Below are 25008 nucleotides of genomic sequence, written 5' to 3' on the forward strand. Positions count from 1 at the left end.
AAACATTGGGCTGGGCATTAGCGATCAAAATTTTGGTCTGACTTTCCATTTACCCGTTGTGTGGGACCTGGGGATAATCATGGTCCCTTCCTAGGCTTTAGGTTCAAAATCTGAAAGCATAGTTTTCTGATTCTTGCCTTCCCTTTCTTAAAAAATTATACTGGCCAGATGAGATCATGCATGTCAAAGTGCTTTGAAAACTATGACGCTCTGTAGCAGTAGAGTAAATCTTATTGACTTAACTGGCACTTTATATTATTTTACTTAATCCTCACAACATCCTTGGAGGAAGATGCTAGGAATGTGGCATTTGAGGAAACTGGGGCTTAGATAAATTAATTTGCCTAAAGCTACACAGCTGTTAAGTGGTGAGGACGGTAATCAGAATCAGGTCTGCCAGACTCCAAAGTTCTTATAGACCCCACCTACCGCAGCCTTGTTTTCCTCATACTTACAGTGGTGTCACACTCCTGGGAAAGTCAGCTTTGCTGAATATCATCAGTTTTCATTAAAATGATAACATATTTTATGGTTAGGAAGTCAACACTAGTGTAGATTTTTTCTTTTTGTACAAGAGGAAAGGCCTCCGGGGAGAAGTGGGGGAAAGGCATGCATATAAATCCAGTTTTTGAAAATTAAATAAATTATACAATAGAATTATTTCATTTTACAAATAAATTGCATGATGTTACCGTTAAACAAATTCTCCTCTAATGGGAGTAATGTGTCTTGTCTATTCAGATTTTTGTTTCTTGGGTTTTTCTCGGCAGCGACATAAATATTTTTTCCACTTGACCTGTAGGCCTCTGCTTGCATCTCTCCCTGGAAGCCTTTTCTAGCCTCCCCAGGTCCCAAGCCCTTTCCCTCCTCTGAGCCCTGTCTGTGATTACTCAGAGGCAGATATATGGCCACACACAAAGTATTATGATAACGGTATGGAGCTGACTCACCAAACCTTGGTATCGAGCTCCTTACATTATTGTCATATATCATCTTATTACCTATCTATTCCTTTGTGCACATCTTTCTCTTGAAAGGACCTGGCTTTAGATTTTCTTATATCTGAATGAAACTCTGCATTTTTTTTTTCATGAGCTAGACTTGGCTCTTGCCCTTTAGAAGTTTGTCATTTCAAGGTGGATTTAGGTATATGAATGAACATTTAAGATACAGCATGTCATGGAGAAATTCACAGAAAAGGTGACATCTGAGCTGGATTTGAATCAAGGACAGAGGTTTGATAAAGTGAGAAGATGGGAAAGTCAATTCAAGTAGAGATACCAGCTGAAACATAGACCTGGAAATATGAAAGAGTGTAATGTATTTGGGAAAGTAAAAGAGGTGAGAACAGAATGGAGGGTGTTAGATGAGCCCAGAAAGTCATCATAATAATGATCACGGCCAAGTTGGAGGCAGGTTAAGTGTCCTGAGGGCTAGGTCACAGAGTTAAAATGGGATTCTAGGCCATGAGGAGATACTGAACCATCTTTAACAAAGGAATGGAATGGGAAACTTTGTTTTTAGGAAGATGCCTCTAGTAGTGCAAACCTCTCAGCTTATCTGTCTATCTGGTGTTCTGTCTGTGCATGGGAGTTTGAAACACACAATTGTTTTATTCATTCTGAGAAGTTTCTGGCTGGGGTTTATGATCTACTACATGCTTCCAGCGCCATAGTTTTTTAAGAATGACATTGAAGATTATGTTTCTTCCTGAAACATCTTTCCTCTCTGGGCTATCAGCCTGTGCCCTAATTTGGAGTCTTGAACATAGGGTAAGGATAAGATCTTGCTCTTTCTTGGGTATTTGTGCTGGAAAACAACAGCATGAGTACTTGGAATGTGCAGGCAGGACTATTTATTGGGTGGGGAATTAGGGAGCTCTGTTCCCTCCCTTTTATTTACTGCTCACAGCAGATAGCCCAGATGGAATCCCTTAGCAATTAAATAGCAAATTACTTGGATAATCCTTTTTAACTGGTCATGCCTATCTTCTCATGTTGCCCCTTGACCCTAGTGTCATGGCAGAAGCTGCCTCATTTCCCTCACGAGTTCCCTCGGTGTCTAGAAGCAGCAGAAACTTCACAGCTTCCCTTGAGTGGGAGAGAAAGGGTAAAAGCTACTCCTCTCTGTCCTGAGGCTGGCAGGGCGGCTGCAGCCTCGAATCTTGGACGTACTGCCCTACCTCCACCCTTTGCTTAGACCCGCAGCTGTGTGAGCTGTGAGTAGTAGCCTCCTCCCAAGAAATGCTGTGGTTTGATGAAGTAATAGATGATTTTTTCTTTTTTTACAAAAGCTGTTCTCTTTGGTTGCTTTAAGCTGAGGGATTGCTTAACTCAAAGGATTGTTGTGGAATGCAGAAGTCTTTTGTGCCAAGTCATATACCCCAAATCACTGCGGATTTCTTTTTTCTTGAAAAGACTAGTTTTTGTTAGTTGCTTGGTAACTGGAGGATAGAAAGGCTTGGCTCATTCAGTCCAGAGAGCTCCTAGTTTGCACTCTATTAGACTATCACCTAATGAGATACTTGTGAAATTGGTGTGTGTTGAGGGCCTGCCCTTGCACTCTCTAATCCTTAGAAAGTTGGAGATGAAAGTTGCATGGGAGATGATAAGTATGTAGAAGTTATGCTTGTTGTCCAGGATTGAAATTGTACAGAAATGTGCTTAGAAGGGCTTTTGTTTGTCTTTTCTTCTGTGAAGAGTGGCAATAACTTCCATTATGACATTTCCAAAAGGTCCAAACCCACACCTCTGATTGGACTGGGAGGTTCAGGGTGGTAACTGTGGCATCGCAGAAGGAAAGATCACTTACTTTAGAGAGGGAAGCCCTGTGACTTTGGGCTAAGTCCTTGTGGTCTGACCCCTAGTTCCTTAGTATGCGAGTATTGTGTATTACCTACACACCTGTGAACCATCTGAAGATTAAATGAGGACACTGTTGTAAACTGTGGAGGATTTAGAGGATAATCACTATGTCCTAATGTAGGCCCAGTGGTTACAAGTATAGAATTAATTCACTAAGATTGAGGCCTTTGGATGGGATTGTGTGGACTGGAGAGAAGGAGGGACAGAGAGATTTTCCTGCAGAAGTAGACTAAAAATTCATCTGTGGGGGTAATGTGCTCTTGGCCAATATGGCATTTGATGACAAAGCACTTGTGAATAAGGTAGCCTAATATAAAAATCTGCATGGGGCTGGGTGTGGTGGCTCAGCCTGTAATCCCAGCACTTTGGGAGGCCAAGGTGGGCGGATCACGAGGTCAGGAGTTTGAGACCAGCCTGACCAACATAGTGAAACTCCCACCTTTACTAAAAATACAAAAAAATTAGCTGGGTGTGGTGGCGCATGCCTATAGTCCCAGCTACTTGGGAGGCTGAGGCAGGAGAATCACTTGAACTGAGGAGGTAGAGGCTGCAGTGAGCCGAGATCACGCCACCAGGCTTCTGGAAACATTTCCTGTCATCCAAACCCTTACTTTACTTCTCTTTGCTGGCATATCTCCAGACTTCCCTTTTATAGAGAAAGCAGTGTATACTGCTAGCTTCTCCTCGAGACCATGTGCATCCTTAAGAGTACCTCATACTTCCCACAACATGTTATTTCTATAAATATTTGTTGAATTGCTAGACAGTTCAGCTTCACCTTCAGATTCTTCTAATGTGAAGAGTGCTTCAGAGCTTATAGAGGGCTTCCACATGTGTTATCTCCTTAGAGAGGAGCTGGGCTGGAATCTGGCTTTGATCGGTGAATGTTGGTATGGTCTCAGAAAGAAAGAATGCCTGGACTCCTTTCTCCTCCTATTCTCAGTGTCTCTTTTTGGCAAAAGGCTTGAAATTCTTTGTGACATTCTGCTTGGATTCCCTTGTCCCACAGTGGCTGTCTGTGTGGCTACAGGCTAAAAACTGTTGTTATGTAATGTCTTTAATGACCACACACAAGATCTAAAAGAAGTAGTTATTATTCCCTGAGTTTAAGAAGATTGTTGTGCTTCCACTTGAAGCACTGGTTGTTGCTGCGGTGATCTGGCGTTTCATATCTGGTCATTGGCCTTTGATTTCTGGAACCTTTAGAAAGAGGCTGGTTTTTCTCCTCTCCCTGGCTACTGATTGCTGAAACCACAAGACATATGGAAGTAGATTTCAGGGACTATCCAAAAGGCATTCTGGTAGTTTGAATCACAGAGTTTCAAAGGCTACCATTTTCTGATTGTGGCTCTTTAGCTAGTATGTAGAGATACTTAGAGATACTACTAGTTCATAGCTGTGTTAGGAATATTTAGTATCTTTAAGTTTTGCTTTGTTTAACATTAACATCTTAGTATGGGCATTCAAAGAAAAGTTTAGAACAGGTCACTTTCTAGATACAAGCTTTCACCTAGATGTTTAGAAAGTTTAAACAACAGTAACAGAGAATTAGCATGATACTTTGCCTTTTACATCTGAACTCTTGATATTGTTTTGGTAGGGCCAGCACTTAGGATAGTACTGTTTATCTGCTGTAAATAGATGTTGGTGTTTATATAGTAGAGTTAGGGAAGCACTATGTAGGAAGAGCTCACAGAATTCCGATAAAGGCCAGTTGTTTACAAAATAGATATAATAACAGCCAGAACTTTTGTGTTGCTCTAAGGAGATAATACACATGGAAGCCCTTTATAAACTGAAGCACTCTTCACATAAGAGGAATTGGAAGGTGAAGCTGAGCAGTTTGTCTAGTAATTCAACAAATATTTATTGAGTGCCTACTTTGTGTCACCCTGCAGCAGTTACTGAAATATGCCTCTTTTGGAACTTCTGCATTGTTGCCCTTAGGTTCCCAGAGATACTCCTATGCTTATAATTCCTTTTACTTATAGCTTTTTGGAGAGGGAGTAATAGAAACCAGGACATGGAAATTTGTCTGGATGATAGGAAACCTTTCTTGCTAGTGCTTCTGTCTTCTTTACTATTCTGTTTTTGACACTCTACCTCTTCAGTTGCTTGGCAGAAAATGGCCATTTCATGCTTTCCAAGTTTATCTTACCTCCAGTTCCATTCACAGGCAGAAGTAAAAGGGTTCCATATTTGTCCTGATTCTAAGTTCTTGGGAGAAGAAATCTGGTTGGCACATCTAGGTCACATGTCTAAACCTGGTCCAACCAAGTGCTTGTAGTAAGGGGATGAGACTTACGTAGTTCCTACTTGGCAGCTGAGGGTCCTTTCAGTTGGGGTGGAGGAGGGGTGACAATCATCCAGTATCATGGTGAACATGACTGATAAGATCCTTGACCTCACAGAGCTTATAGTCAGTCTGTCAAGAAAGAAAGACATTTGTATTAGTCTGATCTCATGCTGCTAATAAAAACATACCAGAGACTGGGTAATTTATAAAGGAAAGAGATTTAATTGACTCACAGTTCAGCAAGGCTGGGGAGGCCTCGGAAAACTTACAATCATGGCAGAAGGAGAAGCAAACACACCCTTCTTCATTTGGGTGGCAGGAGAGAGAAGTGCAGAGTGAAGGCAGGGGAGGCCCCTTATAAAAGCCTCAGATCTTGTGAGAACTTACTCACTATCATGAGAACAGCATGGAGGAAACCACCCCCATAATTGAATTCTTCCTATAGGGTCTCTCCTCTGACACATGGGGATTATGGGAACTACAATTTAAGATGAGATTTGAGTGGAGCCACAGCCAAACCTAATCAACATTACACAAATAATTGTGGGGGTGCTAGGGGTTGTATGACAACTAGACCTAAACTTGAGCAGGAGATCCTGGAAACCCTCCCCAAGGAATGGTGGTGGGCAGGGTTCACCAAATGTGGAAGGCAGATGATGTGGATCCTGGAAGGGCACAGGGTGGTGGGTGAGGGATGAATGTTTTATGCAGAAGCAGCAAAGGAAAGAAAATGCCCAGCAGTAAGAACAAAATCTGGCCATTTGGCAATATAGAGAACCAAGTCTTTAAAATGTACAGTGGCTTGATTATGTGGCCATTCTCTTTGACTTAGACTGGAAGTTCTTTGAGGGTAGAGACCATCTTTTTTTCTATTGACTTTGGAAACAGTTGGCATATGGAGAATTTTATATGGCAGGGCGGATTTAGTTTCATTGGGCAATTTCTGAGTATAGCATCTTTCCAGCTTATATCTGCTCAGTGTTGAAATCTTATTATATGTCTTAAATTGTATCATGTCACCATTCACTGGAAAGATGGATTGCATACCTTACAGTGTATACTTTCAATATGGCTTGGCTGTGTCCCCACCCAAATTTCATCTTGAATTGTAGCTCCCATAATTCCCTCATGTTGTGGGAAGGACCCGGTGAGAGATAATTGAATCATGTGGGTGGTTTCCCCCACACTGTTCTCGTGGTAGTGAATAAGTCTCATGAGATCTGATGGTTTTATAAGAGCTTTCCCCTTTCGCTTGGCTCCCATTTCTCTCTCTTGTCTGCTGCCGTGATTGTGAGGCCTTCCCGGCCACGTGGAACTATGAATCAATTAAACCACTTTTTCTTTTTAAATTACCCAGTCTTGGGTGTGTCTTTATCAGCAGTGTGAAAATGTATTAAAACAGAATTTCTGTCTCTCCAGGTTGGTGAAATGGGTTTTAAGGGAAATTATGGTCATTTTTGGAAGGATCAAGAATTGTCAGCTTTCCTTTCTTGTATAAATACTGCTTTTATATCATTCCTCCCCCCACCAAACTCCTGAACAGATGTTTTAATGGGAATTGTTGGCTATGCTTTTGTTTTGAAAAATTTGAAACATTATTGAAAGAGGAGAGGGGTACAAAAACCCCATAATTGATTCTAATATATATTTAATTTGGCAGAACTTGAGAGAGACTTGCTGGGATAAGGCGGGACATTTCTTTGATCTCCCAGACTTCTTATCATGGAAGGCAACAGGTGTCACAGCACGGTATGTTAATTACAAGTTGGATTGTATTTGCGTTCTTCCATTCTTGGATGTCTGTGTATATATTGCTTTTTTAACTGTCTTTGACTGGGTATACTGTTGGTACATCTGCATGTGATTTTGCATACTTGAAACATCTTGAATCTATCTTCCACCTCTACCGCACATGCTCAAACATTGTTGTTCCTAAGAGCCCTGGAATGTGAGTATCCAAGGTGAAGACCGTTCATTAAAATTGGTCACATTTGAAGGAGATGCGAAAAATCCAGTCTGAAATGTGGGTTTTTCCAAAGGTGCTTTTTACATGATGAATAAAAGAAAAAAATACACCACACACACACACACACACACACACACACACACTCTCTCTCTCTCTCTCTCTCACACACACACACACACACACACACACACACGCACAGAGTCATGCATTTCTTAATGACAGGGATACCTTCGGAGAAATGTGTTGTTAGGCGATTTCATTATTATTGCAAACATCGTACTTTCACAAACCTAGATTGTGTATTCTACTACACATCTAGACTATATGGTATGCTCAGCTACAAACCTGCACAACATGGTACTATACGGAATACTGTAGGCCATTGTGCACAATGATACTTATTTGTGTATCTAAACAGAAGAGATATAATAAAAATACAATGTAAAAGATTTAAAAAAAATCGTATACGTATATAGGGCACTTACAATGAATGAAGCTTGCAGGACTAGAAGTTGCTCTGGGTGAGTCAGTGAGTGAGTGAGTGGTGATTGAATGTAGTGGCTGAGGATAATATTGTACACTTCTATAGACTTTGTAAACACTGTACGTGTAGGTATGGTAAGCAAAAGACAATTACCAAATAAATTTATTTTATTGGGTAATTATCTTTTGCTTACTATAGCATTTTTTTACTTTATAATCTTTTAAACTTTTTGACTCTTGTAGTAACACTTAAAACACAAACACAAAATTTTCTTTATATTCTTATATAAAGAAAATATTTTTATATAAGAAATATTCTTATATAAAGAAATACAAAAATATTTTCTTTATATCCTTCAATAAGCTTTTTTCTATTAATTTTTTTTTCACTTTTTAAACTTTTTTGTTAAAAACTTAGATACAAACACACACATTATCCAAGGCCTACACAGGGTCAGGATCATCAAGATGTCACTAGGTGATAGGTATTTTTCAGCTCCATTAATATCTTATGGGACCACTGTCATATGTGCAGTCTGTTATTGACTGGAATGTCATTGTGAGATGTATAACTCGTGTGTGTGCGTGCATGTGTGTGTGTGTGTGTGTGTGTGTATGTGTATGTGCATGTGTACATGTATTTTGGCCTCCAATATTAACCAGGAGATACTTTTTTCAAGGGAGCTGATTTAACTGGATGGGTGTGTTATGTATTTCTTTGCTTTTTATGTAAATGTAACTCATTCCATACTATGTATGTTGAAGTCAACAACTATTTTTCAGTAAATTATGAACGTTAAAAATAGAGCATATGCTACATAACAGAAACTTGCATAAAATACTCATTGAGTATGAAATTGTGGCTACTATAATTAATGGAGTGAATGTATGTGTGGAGATATATAGACAAGTTGGACATGAAATCTCTAAGTATGACAAGCCTCTTGTCGCGATGACCTCAGATTCAAGGAGATGCATAAGGTCAGGGCAGGTCTTCTCATCTTGAATAAGATTTAGAATCTGGATTGAACAAACCTGTGAGGAAGGGAATCATTTCCCAGAGGAAAGGTAAATCGCTAGACATTAAGGAGGCAGGTGTTGCAACTTAAAATCAGCTCATTCAGTGAGGGGCCAAATCTACCCCCTTTCCTTCTTGTTTGAACTCAAGGAAAGCCAGAAATAGTACCATTTCTCCTATCTCATTCTCTTTTGTAGTGAGTTGATAGGGTGTGATAAATAAGTAGCAGGGGCTTCCAGCAGGGAGATAACAGAGAACATTTCACAAGCATGTCATTCTTAATGTCAGCTCCTCCCAACCTCCTTGCAGTGAAACAATCGTTAGCCAAAGGTCCTGGGGCAGAGAAATCCATGTGCATGTAAAAATGGCCTCTGCAAACCTGAGGTACATGCCATCTCTGGCAAGAGGCCCCTGGAGGAGTTGTCTCCACTATACCCTGGAAGGTGTAATTAGTCACTGTTACAGTTATCACCAGTGGGGAGTGCAGTGTGTAGGTGAAGATGTCATCTTGAGCATTCCCCTTTCGGTGTGATGTGATGTTAATTGTTCAAAGTTATTTCTGAAAGAATATTTCTCTAGGTTTTTTTTCTATCATTGTACAGCCATGAAAGAAATATTTCAATCGTTTTAGCCAAATGGTCTTGTTAGTCAAGCAGTGCTAGTTGTCATGTGTATGGGCAATACCCCAGTGGCCTGCAAACCTAGAGGACTCAAAGCTGGAACTAGAGATGGAGGAAAACCTGACTTTCCTTCTCTTTTTCTTTGATGTTATGTTCAGCACTTTGCCTCCCTGATTCTTTCTGATGGCCCTGGGTATTCTGTGTCCCATTTCCTGGTATCTGATACCATATTCAGGCACCAAGGAGCGGGCTTTTTGAAGCTAGCTATGGTTCAGATAGAGTTAAGTGTGGTGGCCTGCATACACATGGTGGACTCACAATATAACTTACCAGCTTTGATTCTGCCACACTAGTTGTGTGACCTTGGGCAAGTCTTTTTCCTTCTTTGAGTATCACTCTTTTTGTCTATAGCATAGGGATTGTGATGTCTATCTTGCAAATTTCTTGTGAGAATCCTATTAAAGATTTTTTTTTCCAAATTAGCTGGATTATATGAATTTACCTGAATGATTTGTTCAAAACACATATCCCCGGGTCTTCTAGTTTTCAGCCTAATGAATGAGAATCTCCATGGGAGATGTGGGAATCTGTATGTTAACAAGTGCCCAGGTAGTTGTATGATCAGGTAACTTTGGACAACACTGCCTTACAGAATATACATGAAGGTAGTATGTGGTTCTGAGTGAGAGATTAGAAGTGTTTTAAAGGCCTAATGAGTTTTTTTGAATTTAAAAGTTGTAAACCAAAAACAAAATTCTAAGCCCCCTGCCATCTGAATGGACCCCTTCTCTTAGCTAAGGGCATTTCAAAGTTAACCTGAAAAACTAGTTCAGGCAATGATGGGAAGGGTGAGGGTCAGTCCTCTCTTTTGGAATTCAGGAAAAGCCAACAAGCAAACATCAACATAGACCTTAAATCTGATAAGAAATGTTTACAATCTGTTCTCTCTGAAGCCTGCTAAGTGGAGACTTCATCTGCATAATAAAACCTTGGTCTCCACAACTCCTTAACCCAGACATTCTTTTCTATAGATAATATAACTCTTTCAACCATTTGCCAATCAGAAAAATTTTAAATCTACCTATGACCTGGAAGCTCCTGCTTTGAGTTGTTCTACCCTTCCACATCAAATCAGTATTAACCTTACATGTATTGATTGATGTCTCATGTCTCCCTAACATGCATAAAAGCAAGGTGTGCCCCTACCACCTTGAGCACTTGTCATCAGGACCTCTTGAGGCTGTGTCCTGGGTGCATACTAAACCTTGCAAAATAAACTTTCCAAATTGATTGAGATCTGTCTCAGATACTTTTCAGTTCACAAAGTGGAGGGTTTCTTGTTAACTTATCAGAACATGCTTGGGGGCTTCTATCCCTTGCCTTTGACAATCTCAAACCTTGAGGAAGCAGAAAGTTTAATCCTGGAAATGATTTATTGCCTAGTCATCCCTTCCATTTTTATTGGCCATGACACTCATGACTCATTCTGTTTTCATTAGTATAAATTAATCATCTCCTTCCCGCACCCACGGCATAGTTGTGAGCACCTTCAGAGACCTCCCTTCCCATTTCCCTCTCTTTCAGAGAGCAAAGTCTGTGGACCCTGGGTAACAGGTTTCTCTAGCAAAGGTGGTTGCCCTTTCCTCTGGCCCACTTACAGCTTGCATCTGTCTTTCTCTCTCTAATTTACTCAATATTTCTCCCTTCTCTATTTCCACTTGTGTATTAAGGTAAAACAAGGAACCCCTCTGAGCTTTCTGGATTGTAGATGGAAATAATGACAACACCTGTTCCATGGGGTTATTGTAGAGAAAGCTTCTAACACAATGCTGAGAAAGCTTTTTAAAGGTATTAACTATTTCATTTAGTTCCTTTTCTGTATCAGTTTTGGCAATGAGTCTTTACATTAAGTATAGTGGAAAGAGGGAAATCCTTGTGTTCAGACTGACCTGGTTTCAGTGTCTCCATCATGTGCTGTCTGCAAGAACCTGGAGCAAATTATTTACCTTCCTGAACCTTATTTCCTCACCCATAAGCCCACTCAAGGTTATTAAAAGAGAGGTTCTTTGGGTAAAACATGTAGCACATAGTATTTACACAATAAAGAGTTCTTTTAATGAAAAATCCACATTGCCTGTTCCCTCTTCTAGAATAAGGAAGACGAGGGTCTGAATTTAAAAGTGCCCACTTCAAAAAAAACTTTGGGTAATAAAACACCAATTTGGCATCCTCTGGGCCAAGGAGAGGTTGAGATGTGGTATTTATTTGGCTCTTACATGTGATTATTTTGGGAGGTTTTGGGGAAAATGAGTGCCAAAAAGGCTGGAGGGTCTTTTTTAAAAATATATTTTTATTATTCTAGTAGAGTCAAGACTAACAAGCAATTGGATTTCACCTTGTGTTAAAGCTTTCAAACTTGTTTTTGGCAATGACAGTATATAAGAACACCTCCCCTTTCTCTCTTCCGTCTCTGTTTTCCTCTCCTCTCTTTCATGTGTTTTTCCCCCATTCCCCCTTTTATTGTTCTTATCCTTCACAGTATGGCAGCTACTTTTGTTTATCTGGGTCACTGAGAAAATCACCGTTTGGCCCATGATTACTTTGTAATTCAGTTTCATTCTTTTTCTTATATTAATGAAAATAATTATTGCTATTTTTGTTAATAATGATAATGGTAATTATCATTTATTGAGTGCCTTCCCTTTATCTGTGGTAGGCATATTTAGCAAATGTTAACTGTTAGTCCTCATGACCATCCTTACAGCAGGTGGTATCATTAGCACTTTACAATTCAAGAACTGAAGCAGAATGCTTTAGTAATTTGCCACATTCATTCTATTAAGTGGATACTGTCTACAATTTTAATGATATGAGGAATGGGAAGTCATTCATTTGAATGGTAGAAATTTTTTATAGTCAGAAATATATATGTATAAATTCTCCCTCTAAAGAGGTTTGAGGTGACTGATAATCTAAAAAAAAAGTGATAAAAAATAGAAAAAAATCAGAATGGAGTGAAAAGAATGATAGGATAACCGAGCTGAAGCTAAGGGCTTTAGGGAACCTTTAGAGAATTAATAATTACTAATAAATTTGTTTTCAAGCTTCCTAGTGGCCAAAGCAAAGACAGAGTTTGATCAAGATTAACTGAGTGAACAGATAAAAACTTTACTGCTGTTCAAGGGAAGCATTGAGGGTTTGAGAGAAATTAATCCTAGGTTATTAATGGTAGACAATATAAATTATTTAAAAGTATGTCCTATTAAATTTAGTTATAATTTTGAATAAAACTTTAATTTTAAAATAGTTTTAGGTTTATAGAAAAGTTGTAAAGACACTAAAGAATTCCCACATAGCTGATGTCCAGTTTTTCCCATTAACATATTAATATGATACATTTGTCATAATTAATGGACTGATATTAATATACCATCATTAATTAAATTTCATACCTTATTCTAATTTTTTTAGTTTTTACCTGGTGGCCTTTTTACTATAGTCATGACTTCTCAGGATCCTCTTGGCTGTGATAGTTTCTGAGTCTTTCTTTTTGATGCCCTTGACAGTTCTGAAGAGTATTGGTCATGTATGTTGTAGGATGTGCCTCTATTGAAATTTGTCTGATGTTTTTCTCATGGTGAGACCTGGGTAGTTTGTTTTTGGGAGAAAGATCACAGAGATAAAATACTTTTCTCATCATATCAATGATATGCACTCCCAGCACAACTTATCACTATTGATGTTCAACTTGATCACTTGGCTGAGATATTGTTTATTAGGTTTCTCCTCTATAAATTTACTCTTCCACCCCCATCATTGTACTTCTTGGAAGGAAGTCACTATGCACAACCCACACATAAGGAGTGGGGAACAGTTATGCTTCATTTTCTTGAGGCTGTAGTATCTACATATATTACTTTGAATTATTCTTTATGGGAGATTTGTCTTTTCTCAGTTCACCTTTTTTTTATGGCTTTCAACTAAAATAAATGGTTTACCAGCCTTCTTATGTACAAAGAAGGGACACTGTAAGTTTGGTTTAGAGGTTAAATGTTAGAATTTCTGAGACATTTCTGTGGCATATGGGAAAACAGTGTTGAATTTCTAGAATCTCAGGTTTATTTTTCCTTCTATTTCTTTTTATTAAATTTACATATTGTTTATTAATTTTACATTTCCTCACCTTTCCCTTATAATGTACAATGCTGTGTGGGTTGTTAGTAAATATTCTACCTTTTCCTTTAAAGAGATGAATTTATGGCTTTTAGAAACTGAAGTCCCTTTAAAATAATTATTATTTTTCTGATTTGTATCATTCTCTGCATTTTGAGTTTATAAGGGATATTATTGTTATTCATCTTGGGTTTTTACTAATCTGCCAGGAGATGATTATGTTGGGTTATTGATCTGTAGTCATTTTCTAACTACAATTTATAGGATGTCAAATACAGTACCATTATTTAATCTCTTATTCTACTGATTTTTCTTTTTTTAAAAAAATTGGAAATATGCTTTGTACGATTTATTTTTTACTTAATATGTTATTGTATTTTTCGTATTAATAAATATCTGAAAATGTTTTTGACATCTGTATTCTATCCTATATCAGCATCAGTTTTGCCGAGATTTTGGGCTTGAAATGGGATCTTATTTTAATTTGCATTTTTGGTTATTGAATGCAATTAATTTTTCTTATGGTTATCAACCACTTATTTATGTATGTCATTGTCAATTACTAATTGTGACAATTAGTATTATATATTTCAATGATCTATTTTTGTCAGTTGCCAATGTTTATATTGAGATTTCAATTTTTTTTCAATTTTGGTGAGAATTTAAAAAAAATCCTCTTACTTCTCTCTCCATCTTTAAAAAAATTATACCCATTGTAGTATACATAAAGTAATCTCTTATTGTGGTTGACTTTTTTTAGTATTAGAAATCTGTGGAATGAAAGTAAAATTGATTGACTTTATATCATCTTAGAAGTAACTTTTTTAAGCAAGGATTCCCCAGGGAGTGTTATGAAATTAAAAAATAAAGATGTCTGAGAGTGAGGGGTAGAAGCACAGTTATTTCTGAGATGCTTGATGCCAAATCTCTTTGATTTGCATTATTTTATGGTTGTGTTGAAGGATGATTTCTCAGAACAATGGTATTTAAAACAGCTCTTCTAAGTTCTAGGAAGGATTCAGTCATCCTCTCTCACCAGCTTATTTTTTTAGCATATTTAATAGTGCTGAGAAATAACCGGTAAATATTAGATTTTCTTTACCCTTATTTTTGGGAAGGAAGAGTGTTTTCACTCTACAGAATAAATATTCATATCACTTCACTAATGATAGTAGAAATAATAGGAATTTTAAAATAACAGTAACTAAAACACATAAGGGCCTATTCTTTTCTGGGTAGGTGCCCAGGAGACTTCAGGCCAGCCCAGCCTGAGTTCAGAGGCTTAAAATCCAGGAAGGGCGAGAGAGGATGAAGCCTGCTGGGTCAGTGGGGCTGGGGGCTGTGGGGGAAGTAGGGAGCAGGAGGTGCTAACATTATGAGAAGCATGAGTTAAGGCACAGGTTCTTAGGGACTGTGCCCCGCACTTGTACTCACCTGTCACATCACTGACTGTCCCTCCCTCTGCTACACTGAGACAAAGTCTGAGGAGGGTTGAGGTAGCTTCTTTCTCTTTTCATTAGTAAAGCAAATCTGGATAGAAAAGGTTGAGAATCGCTCTCTTTGTCCTTTGGGGGAAAGGGTAAAACTGTGTGACCTCGGTGATTATGGTGTGCGCCCCTCACTGAGAACCACTAGTCTGAATCTGCTCCATTTCTATAAAGTTTTTTCCCCCAGTTCTCTGCTGTGTACGTCTAGACATGGCTTTTGTGTGGCTGGAAGATGATCTTTAGCATGACTGTCATTTTGCAACTGAGCAGCAATATAGCTTTTCCTTTACTGAACAATTTTCTCTGAGACCTTGAATCACTTTTGGAATTTAATTTCATTTGCTCTTTCAATATGATAAAGTAGAACTCTCTCTGAATTTGATTCCTCATTTACAAACAGATATGATAGTATATTCTCTGTTGAAAATGTTTTGGAACTGTGAGGATGCTAAAGAGTTAGATCTCATTTTTCAGGAAACAGAACCAAAACTCAGAAGGGTCCCGTTCTGAGGGTGAAGCAAGTGTGTGGAGTATTTTAAGGAGAACATTCCTGGATCATGGCTTGCTCAGGGATCCTTTTCCTGACCCAAGAAGGCCTTCCTCAGGTTAGATTGGGCATCTCAGTCTTCATGGACTCTTAAATCCATTTCTTACCCAAGGCGGCTAACTCTGTCAGTGGGCTTTTTTGTGAACTTCATACTTTTTGAATATGTTATATTTATGTGATTCTTGGTAGCCTGAAGAACCTTGGTAGAGATTCAGATTAGTTAATCTGGTTAAAGGTGTCGGTATTCAGTCTTGGAATCTGTGGTACTAGAGATCTGAAGGCTTGGCGGTTTTCAGGACCTACATCACAAGATATAGAAGCGGTGTGGCTTGGAGCTTGGAAGACTTGTGTCTGATCTAACCAGGTGACTTGGGGTCCCTGGCACGCATGTCAGACTTTTCTCATCTGCAAAATGTGGTGCTTAGATTAGGTAATTCATTAAGTACTGCCCAGGCCCAAAGTTCTGAGTCTGTAAGATATAATGGTGTTGACCAAAGTCTCCTTTTGGATTCTCCTTTAAAACTCCTTCCTTTTAAAGGAGATTGTTAAAGTCAAACCTCAGAATTCAATGCTTTGTGCTGTAATTTAATGTTAAAATACTGTACCCTTTCCTTTCCTCCCTTTTCTCCTTTACTACTTGTATTTTGTTTCTTTTTTGAAGATATACCTCCTTTTAATATTTTTCTTAATTTTTCTTTCTTCTCTCTGTAAATTATGAATGGCCTTTGACGATAATTCTTAAATATTATTAAGCAATTGCAGTCGGGGAGCCCTTTGTTCCCAAACTATTTAGAAGATTGCTTTTCCTTTTGTTAAATACAAAAAATTGTCAACCTGTATTGTTAAAATGTGCCAAAAACTGCATTCACCAATAAAAAATGTCAGCTCTCATTATTGCCCAGATATTATTCTTTTCAAAAGCTGAGCACTCTTGCCAGGCTTTCTAAACAATCTTCAGCTCATTCATCTTCCTGGTTTTGTTACATTTTGAACCTCTCTGCGTCTATATAAGGTGGCAGCCTGTCTTTTAAAAATTAATGGGTTCCAAATGCCATTCAAACCTATTTCCGCCCTCCTCCTCTCCTCCCCAACTCTGCCTGTTAGGAGTCTTATGTTCTGTATAAATATTGAGCTGGAGATAGTTTCTAAAGAGGTGTTTGGACCTTTAATTAACATTGACAGCCTGTCTGCTTAGGATTTCGCTCTACTGTCTCCATGGAAAAGTCAGGTAGGTCAGTATGGGGAGGAGGGACCTCTGCAGTGGATGTGTTCCTGGCTGCTGGCCCTGGAGACACTGCACTCTGAGCCAACCATGAAGTCATTTTGAATTTAAGGAGTCTAGCTAATCCAAGGCAATGTGTCTTAATTTGACAAAGTAAAGGCTGCCCGATAAGCAACCCTAACTACAAGTTCTGTGAAACAGGGGGTGTTTGTAAGTTTAGATTGTGCTAGAGAAATGTGGTGATGTGGAAGAACGGGCTCATTTTCTCCTGTTTACTCCCTTTCCCACCCCATCCCCCTCCTCTCTCCTTTCTCTCTTACTTACTTTGGCCCAAATCAGCCCTGCAGTCTGGCCTCTGCAGTGGCTTGATGTGAAATTTGAGAAACATATGTAGTTTTCTATTTCAGGAAAATGATCTCAGGGATTGAATGTGTTTTTTTGTTGGCTGTTAAGCTCTGATCTTGCCCAGTGTGGTTTTTTGATGATGAGAAAGAGGCTTCGAAGTGCTTTTTATCAGAATTTCATGCAATAAAACTTTAGGTTTGGTTTCTTTATTTTAGCTCGCAACCCCCTCCCAGGCTCAGGACACAATGTCATCTATTCTGTCAGAAGTGGGAAGAAGTACACATTGTTCATATTACAATCACTTCTTTGCTGCTTGCACACACATATATAAGAATGGCCACTGTGTCTGTCCTTTACAAAAGCTATTTTAAATGTAGTTCAGTGGAGGACCAAAGGTCTGTGTAGTGTCTCTTACAAAGGAAAAGGGATCCGTTTGGGGAAAAGTCTGCCTTTGTTTTGCCTTGGAAGGGCCAGTATTTTTCTTTGTTCTAGAGGTGAGTGCCAATAATGGGCCCAGTGCCCTATCAATCAAACTTCATTAATCTAGCTGTGCAAAGGGTACAGTGATCAGCCCCACTGCAGCCTGTCAAGAGGAGGGCTGGGAGACTTAGGTGAGTGGGCTAGGGCAAGGCTGGTGTAGGGAGTGGCTGAGAGTTGGGAGACTGGAGATGGACTCATGGCAGACTTTTATGTTAGGTTCTTTGCACATGAGCTGTGTGCCTGTTGCCTCTGAAGGTCTACATCAGAATAAGGGGTGGCTCCAGCTCTTAAGGAGAATCTTGGCTAGTGGTGGAACAAGGTTCCATGAGCTGTGAGTGTCCATTGCACATGAACATTTTGAAGATGGTAGCATATCTCTTCATTTTTGTCTCCAGGGAATACTTGCTCCATTAATAAGAGAATGATGTTCTACGATGGAGGTCTCCACAGGATAAGTGAGGATACAGAGAAAGGACCTACCTACTCCAGACTTGGGGTGGGGTGAGAGGGAAGAAGGAGAAAGCACAAGAAAGGCATACCCAGAAGGAAGAGAGCCCACATTTCTGGGCATTATGCATATTGTCCTATTTGGTCCTTACAGTGTTTCCTTTTTACAGAGGAGTAGACAGAGACTCACAGAGGTCAAAGAACACATTCGAGTTCACACAGTTGCTGAGGAGCTGAGAGGCTGGATCTGGTCCTAGGTGTGCATGGCCCCAAGGTCACTTGCGGTGGCCTGTGTTTTTAGCAGAGGAGAAAGGATGAAAACCCTAGTTTTTCTCACACTACATTCATCTCTGCCCCGTTTTTTTGTCCCATAGCGAACCGACCAGTTTCCTTTGACCCTAAGGTCTGTTCTTTGTCAGAGTATTTTGGAAAAGTTTGAGAGATTGTCAGGCAAGGGAGAGGCAGAGATAGGCATCTCATGAAGTGAATGCAGCAAAGCCCAGGTTTCAGGGCCCTGCACTTGCACAGGGAGTTGTAGAATGTTCCAGGTGGGGAGGGAATGCAATCAGAAAGCATATCTGTATAAATTTCTGATCTCAGATAAAAGGGACCTGCATCCTCAAAGCTCAAGGTATATGTTTTTAAACTTTTTTATTACTCTAAATAAATATTCACTATTGTACCTAATCTCATATTCATAATCATGTTCCTTTTCTTAAAGAACCTTTATATAAAAGCTTCAGGCCCTACAAAATCCGAGAGCTTCTTTCATGGAGGAAGGATAGGAGACTCAAGGGTGAGTGGTTGAACTTCAGCTCTGGTGTAAAATGCCCACCCTGGGACTTATTGTGTGACCTTGAGCAAGTTACATACCATTTCTGCACTTTTTTCTTATTTATATTTCAGGGACTTGTTACAGGATTGAAAGAGTTCATGTGTATAAAGCTCATAGTACAACCTGCAGAGGACTCAGTCAACATCAGCTGCCCCTGCTGCTGTTGTTATTATTTGTTACTGGTGCATAAGACCCAGGTAAATGGAACTTAATATCAGTGTCCACCATTAAAACGTTCACCTTCCAGAGGATATAGTGCAAGGATAACCTTAGATTTGCATTGAAAATCCCATGGACTATCACTTTGCATATTTATTTCCTTACCATCTTCAACCTCTATCCAGACAGCTTCAAATACATATTATTCAGAAAACTGGTGATATTTCCACAGCACTGAGATTAAGCTGTCTCATCTCCTGCTGGTCCTCATCACTCACCAACCTTCCAGCCACATCAGACATCTCCCAAGTCTCTGGGCAAGCCAGACCTATTCATGTCTTCTTGACTTTGCACACCCTGTAGAATGTCATTTGCCCTTTTTTCTGATTATCAACTGCGATTCACTCTTTGATACCCAATTTAAATGTGATATTACTTGTGAAGACGTTCAGACTCTTCTGGTCAGTTACATACTCCTGTTTCATTTTTCCTGTAGTTCTTCTAGAACTTCTCTCATTGGTAATTACTTCTTGATATACATTTTTCTTAAAATAGCCTAGGAGCTCTTTGGTTGAAGATAATACAGTTTGTTCACCTTTATATCCTTGATGCAGAGTACATGACACGTGATTTATGTGAAATATTTTTTTCATACCATTATATTTTGAAAGCAAAAATATTTTGTTTCAGAAAAGCTGTATTTTTCCATTGGTGTATATTCTAATTTAAGAAGTGTTTTTATTGTCCGATGGCTCTCCAATCTGAAATGGCTTTGTAGCATTTTCTATGCTTCCCTGCATTTAGCCTTCTGATTTAAGCATATAATGCTTGGAAACACCTACTTAAGTTGTATCTTCTTTGCTAATTGTAACTTCATGAGTGCAGGGACTGTATATGTTCTGTTTACAGCTCTATCCCCAAGTCCTAATACAGGGATTGGCAGTTCTAGAGGTAGAAGAAATTATAATAATAATAGTGCTTGTATTTTGTACTTAATAGAACACTTAACATGTGCTGACCACTATTGTAAATATTTTAGGTATATTAACCCCTCAGTCTTCCCAATATCCTTATGTTATATGTATTATAATTATTATTTATTTTCTACAGATAAAGAAAGCTAAGGAACTTTCCAGTGGTCATATAATGATTGGCAGAGTTGGGATTTTAACCCGGGCAGTCTGGCTCCAGAATTCAGGCTGTTTACTATAATGGCACACTGCCTCTGATTAGCACTAATTAGCTTAGCACTTGTTTGTTAACTAATTATTAAAGGAATCCAGCAGAGACCAATTTCTCTACTGTAAAGGGTTCCATTCGTTAGGCGAACAATTACCCTAAGCCAGTTGTTCTGAAAGTGTGGCCTTCAGACCAGCAGCATGAGCAGCATCACTTGCAATACGTTGGGAATGCAAATTCCGTGGCCTCACTCCCACCCTGCTGAATTAGAAACTCTTAGGAGTGGGACCAAATAATCTGTGTTTTAACAAATCCTCCAGGAGAATCTGATGGATGCTAAAGTTTGAGAACCACTGGTGAAGACTCAGCCATTTTCTCTGGAATTTTGCCCCCCTTTTTGCTTTCCTTAAGAAGTCATACTTTTGGGTATCTCACTTTTGTATACCCCTGATTTTTGTGACATTTATGTGAGGACTAAGCTCTAACTTCAGTGAATGATTCTGCCAAGGTTTCTGACAAATTTGGAAGGTTTCAGGTGTGTCTGTAGCTTGACAGTGTTCATTTCTTTCGATCTTTTTTATTTTCCCCTGATAGCTTACAGGATGAGGAAGTTTAAAAAATATAGTACTTCCTCCATTTAGCCTGGCTGTCTCGGGCTCCCCTAACTGGTGAGTGAAGAAGGAGCCCAGAGATGCAGGGATAACAGAGAAAGCGGGAGTAGCAGAGTCAGTGTGTAGGGAAGCAAAATTTGTTGTTATCACACTTCCTAGAAATGGCTTCAGGTCCTTTGGACTGTTGGTTTACAAATAGCAGAGAAAAAGAACACTGGACTTCAAACTGGAGTTGGAATCCTAGTTCAGTCTCTCTACCTATGTGATTGTAGGAAAGTAATTGTTCTGAGCAACAGTTCCCTCATCTTTAAAATGGGGATAATTACTAACTTTTTAGTGATGCGAGGATTTATGGAGACATGTGATGAGCACTGAGTTCCATGCTAGCTATATCTGTACTGAAGGAAGCTATAAGAGATAGCGTTAGTCACTAGCATATTTACCAGAGAGTGTTCTAAGAAATGGATTATAGATTTTGCAGAGCAACAAAGAATCCACAGTACTCCAAAATGACTGGTTTTCCAAGGAACAGAATTCTGGGAGGTCCAGTTGCAGAGAAAACTAGGCACCAGTTTGAATGTATTATGTCTTAAATCTGCTTGTTTTAAAAAAGGTATCTAAAAGTGATTTCACAATGTCAGGATTTAGACTTAAGTTTTTTGTGTGAAAGAGGGCATTGCTGAAAGTCAAGACCCAAGGACTGTACAAATATTGATGCAACTGTCAGAGATACATGGTATTTGACCTTCTATTAATAAAGACAAATTATTGCATTTCTGTGATGTTTGAGTCTGTAGGAACTTTCCTTAGTTCCACTGGTATTCCATTCTGTGGCTACCAGGGCTGCTGAAACAAGGAACATAGCATTGTGTTTCTGATTTATGAGGTGGAATATTAGTCTGATTTACTCAACTGAAAGAGCAGGTTCAGATAACAACATAGTGAAACTTCCTGAATAATAACAGCCACAGAAGCAACTCATGTATTTGGTGGTATCACAACAAGTTTGGCTAGATTTATCCAAAGACTATAATACAAACCATAGAGGAAAGAAAGTAGGTAAGTACAAGTAAATAGAGGGTAAGGCAGATACTAGTGGACTCTACTGGAAGTAGGAGGATGTGGAGGAGGGATTTTTTGTGGACATGTGCAGGACTTAGGCAGTGAAGTGTTCGTTGTGACTATTTGCCAGCACCACCCCACTTCACAGGTTGGTGGTTCCTTTTCACCAAGATTTTAATGGTGGGTTGTGCCCCATAGAAGGGAAGGGCCAGTATACCCTGTTTTAGTTTAAAAAAGGTCTCAGCTTACACAGGGCAGCATTTTTATTTTTTACCCTTGCCTTTGCTCACTCAGAGAGAGTACTTTGGAATCCACTCATCTAAGCCTCAGACTTCAGAGAGAGCTGATTCCTGTTTGACAGTAGTCATATCCATTTTGCCAATTCTTTGACCTTTGAGATAACATGTACTCAGGTCTGACCTGTCAATGGTCTGAAAAACCCATCCAGATCAAGAACTTGATATTTTCAAGAGCACATGTAAAGGATGGGGGGCCTTCTAATTTTGTTCCTCCAGGACTTGTTTTGGGAGAAGCCAGCAGCTGCTTCTAGTGTTAATGAGGTGGGATTGTAGATGGGTGGAGTCTGTGGGGCCTCAACTTACATGATGATCCTGTGTCCTTTTATTACAAGTCGCACATGTTTTAGCTACTCATGGCAGCATTTTTCTCCAGCTAGTCAATTTTGTCTAATGATTGTTGATCATGATCATTTTACTGTAAAAGTTTTTTTTTTTTTTTCCCAGACAGGGTCTCACTCTGTCACCCAGGCTGGAGTACAGTGTCACAGTCTCAACTCACTGAAATCTCTGCCTCCCAGGCTCAAACAATTCTCCTGCCTCAGCCTCCTGAGTAGCTGGGACTACAGGCGCACGCTAATTTTTGTATTTTTAGTAGAGATGGTGTTTCACTATGTTGGCCAGGCTGGTCTTGAACTCCTAACCTCAAATGATTCACCTGCCTCGGTCTTAGAAAGTTCTGGGTTTACAGGCATGAGCCACCATGCCCGGGTTGTAAAAGTATTTTTAAAAAGTGTTTTCAGAGGCCATTTGCCATGGGAGAAAAGGATATGTTGACTTCCTGCTTACATCCTTTTGCAGGCTTTTTGTTGTGAGCATCAGTTCATATGCAGTTTTGGGGACCACTTTGGGTATACTTTAAATAATTCAGATGCTGAAATTTTTCAGAATAAAAAAGTCTAGAGAGAAGCCCAATTTGTTTATACTACAACCTGAGTTGCTGATTAAATTGTCAAATTCCTAATGTAACTTGGTCATGTCTGCAAAATAGTAATACCAATATTAACTTCTATTTATATAGTGCCTGTCTTCTCAAAGAACTTAAAACAGTGTCCTTTTCTGTATCCCTACTCTTTCCAAAACATGTTTGTAGTGATGTATGTGGCTTCAAAATGTGGATATATCATTATGAAGGATCAATGCTTATGGTGATGGTATTTATTAGAATCATATGTTATTGGAAGTGCCTAACATTGGGTGTAGAGGAAGCATGTCGAGTTTCCAATAGATATTAACTATGGGGCCTTTTTGTATCTCAGTTTTTTCATCTATGCAGTGGGGATAATAGTTCCTATTTTATAGAGTTACCGTGCTGATTGATTGTGTTAATATGTGTAAAGCATTGACACAGTAATGCTGGGATGGTCCTCAATAAATGCTGTTGTTTGGTAATTTCTCTATAAATGCTATTGTTTGCATTGGTTTTAGAATCAGTCTAATAAATATGAGTTTAAATCCCCTCTTTGTCCCTTGCTTGTTGTGTCATCTTGGGCAATAACAGTAACACTCAACACAGATGCGATTTATTGAATAATAGCTTATGTGTTAGGCATTATATTAGGCACAGGATATAAGTGATTATTTATCACTTATTCCTTTAACTTTCTTAAATAGGTATGATTATACTCATTTTATAGATGAGTTAGGTAAGGTTTAAAGGAGTTAAGAAACTTTCCCATAGTAACAGAGTTAGATTATTGGCAAAGCGGACTCTCTGAATTCTTGTTTTTTGGTTACTTACTTAGGATCCCCAGAGCCACAGTTTTATCATTTGTAATAGGGCTGACAATAGCTCTTGGTAAGAATTGAATATTGTATATAAAGTACCTAGCACTTACTGTGCCTTCTTGACATGATGTACGATGATATTATTATCCTCTCCAATTAGAGCTTTCCATACAATAGAATTTTTTCTTTGTGTTCTTTATGCCATGCATGTATCTTTAGAGATTAAAAGACAGTTCTTAAGAATGGATCCTTGCATTTCTGAGAACTTCAGATCACACTTGTGATCTGGTGCAGTATATATACCCTCAGGTGTTGATGTGTGTATGTGTACTTTCCATTCCATTCAGTCTGGGTGCTTTGTAAGAAATATCACAAATGTTCAAGATTGTGGATGGAGCTGAACATGAAAACGTCTTGGCCTCAAAGTGCTTTTTTTTAGTAAAAGATTTTTTTTTATTACATTTTGGGTTTTGGGGTACATGTGAAGAACATGCAAGATTGATGCATAGGTACCCACATGACAGTGTGATTTACTGCCTTCCTCCCCATCACCTATATATGACATTTCTCCCCATGCTGTCTCTCCCCAACTCCCCACACCCCACTGTCCCTCCCCTATTTCCCCCCAACAGATCCCACTGTGTGATGCTCCCCTCCCTGTGTCCATGTGTTCTCATTGTTCAACACCCACCTATGAGTGAAAACATGTGGTATTTGATTTTCTGTTCTTGCGTCAGTTTGCTGAGAATGATGGTTTCCAGGTTCATCCATGTCCCTACAAAGGACACAAACTCATCGTTTTTGATGGCTGCATAGTATTCCATGGTTTATATGTGCCACATTTTCCTGTCCAGTCTATTATCGATGGGCATTTGGGTTGGTTCCAAGTCTTTGCTATTGTAAACAGTGCTGCAATGAACATATGTGTGCACGTGTCCTTATAGCAGAACGATTTATAATCCTTTGGGCATATACCCAGTAATGGGTGGAATTTCTATTTCTAGGTCCTCGAGGAATCGCCACACTGTCTTCCACAATGATTGAACTAATTTACACTCCCACCAACAGTGTAAAAGTGTTCCTATTTCTTCACATCCTCTCCAGCATCTGTTTTCTCCAGATTTTTTAATGATCGCCATTCTAACTGGCGTGAGATGGTATCTCAATGTAGTTTTGATTTGCATTTCTCT

The 25008-nt window shown here is 39.1% G+C and overlaps 1 protein-coding gene across 13 annotated transcripts in view; it reads left to right on the forward strand.

Annotated features, from left to right (window-relative positions):
• The window catches only part of FGGY (FGGY carbohydrate kinase domain containing), a 432024-nt gene that overhangs the window by 66508 nt on the left and 340508 nt on the right, over positions 1–25008 (forward strand). For all 13 annotated transcript variants that reach the window (XM_017544014.2, XM_037744071.1, XM_037744075.1 and 10 more), the window contains one exon: positions 6821–6909. In XM_017544014.2, coding sequence (XP_017399503.1) covers positions 6821–6909 — 89 coding nt within the window. The remainder of the gene's footprint in view (positions 1–6820; positions 6910–25008) is intronic.

The sequence above is a fragment of the Cebus imitator genome, unplaced genomic scaffold (assembly GCF_001604975.1).
Source record: "Cebus imitator isolate Cc_AM_T3 unplaced genomic scaffold, Cebus_imitator-1.0 Scaffold163, whole genome shotgun sequence".
NCBI lineage: Eukaryota > Metazoa > Chordata > Mammalia > Primates > Cebidae > Cebus > Cebus imitator.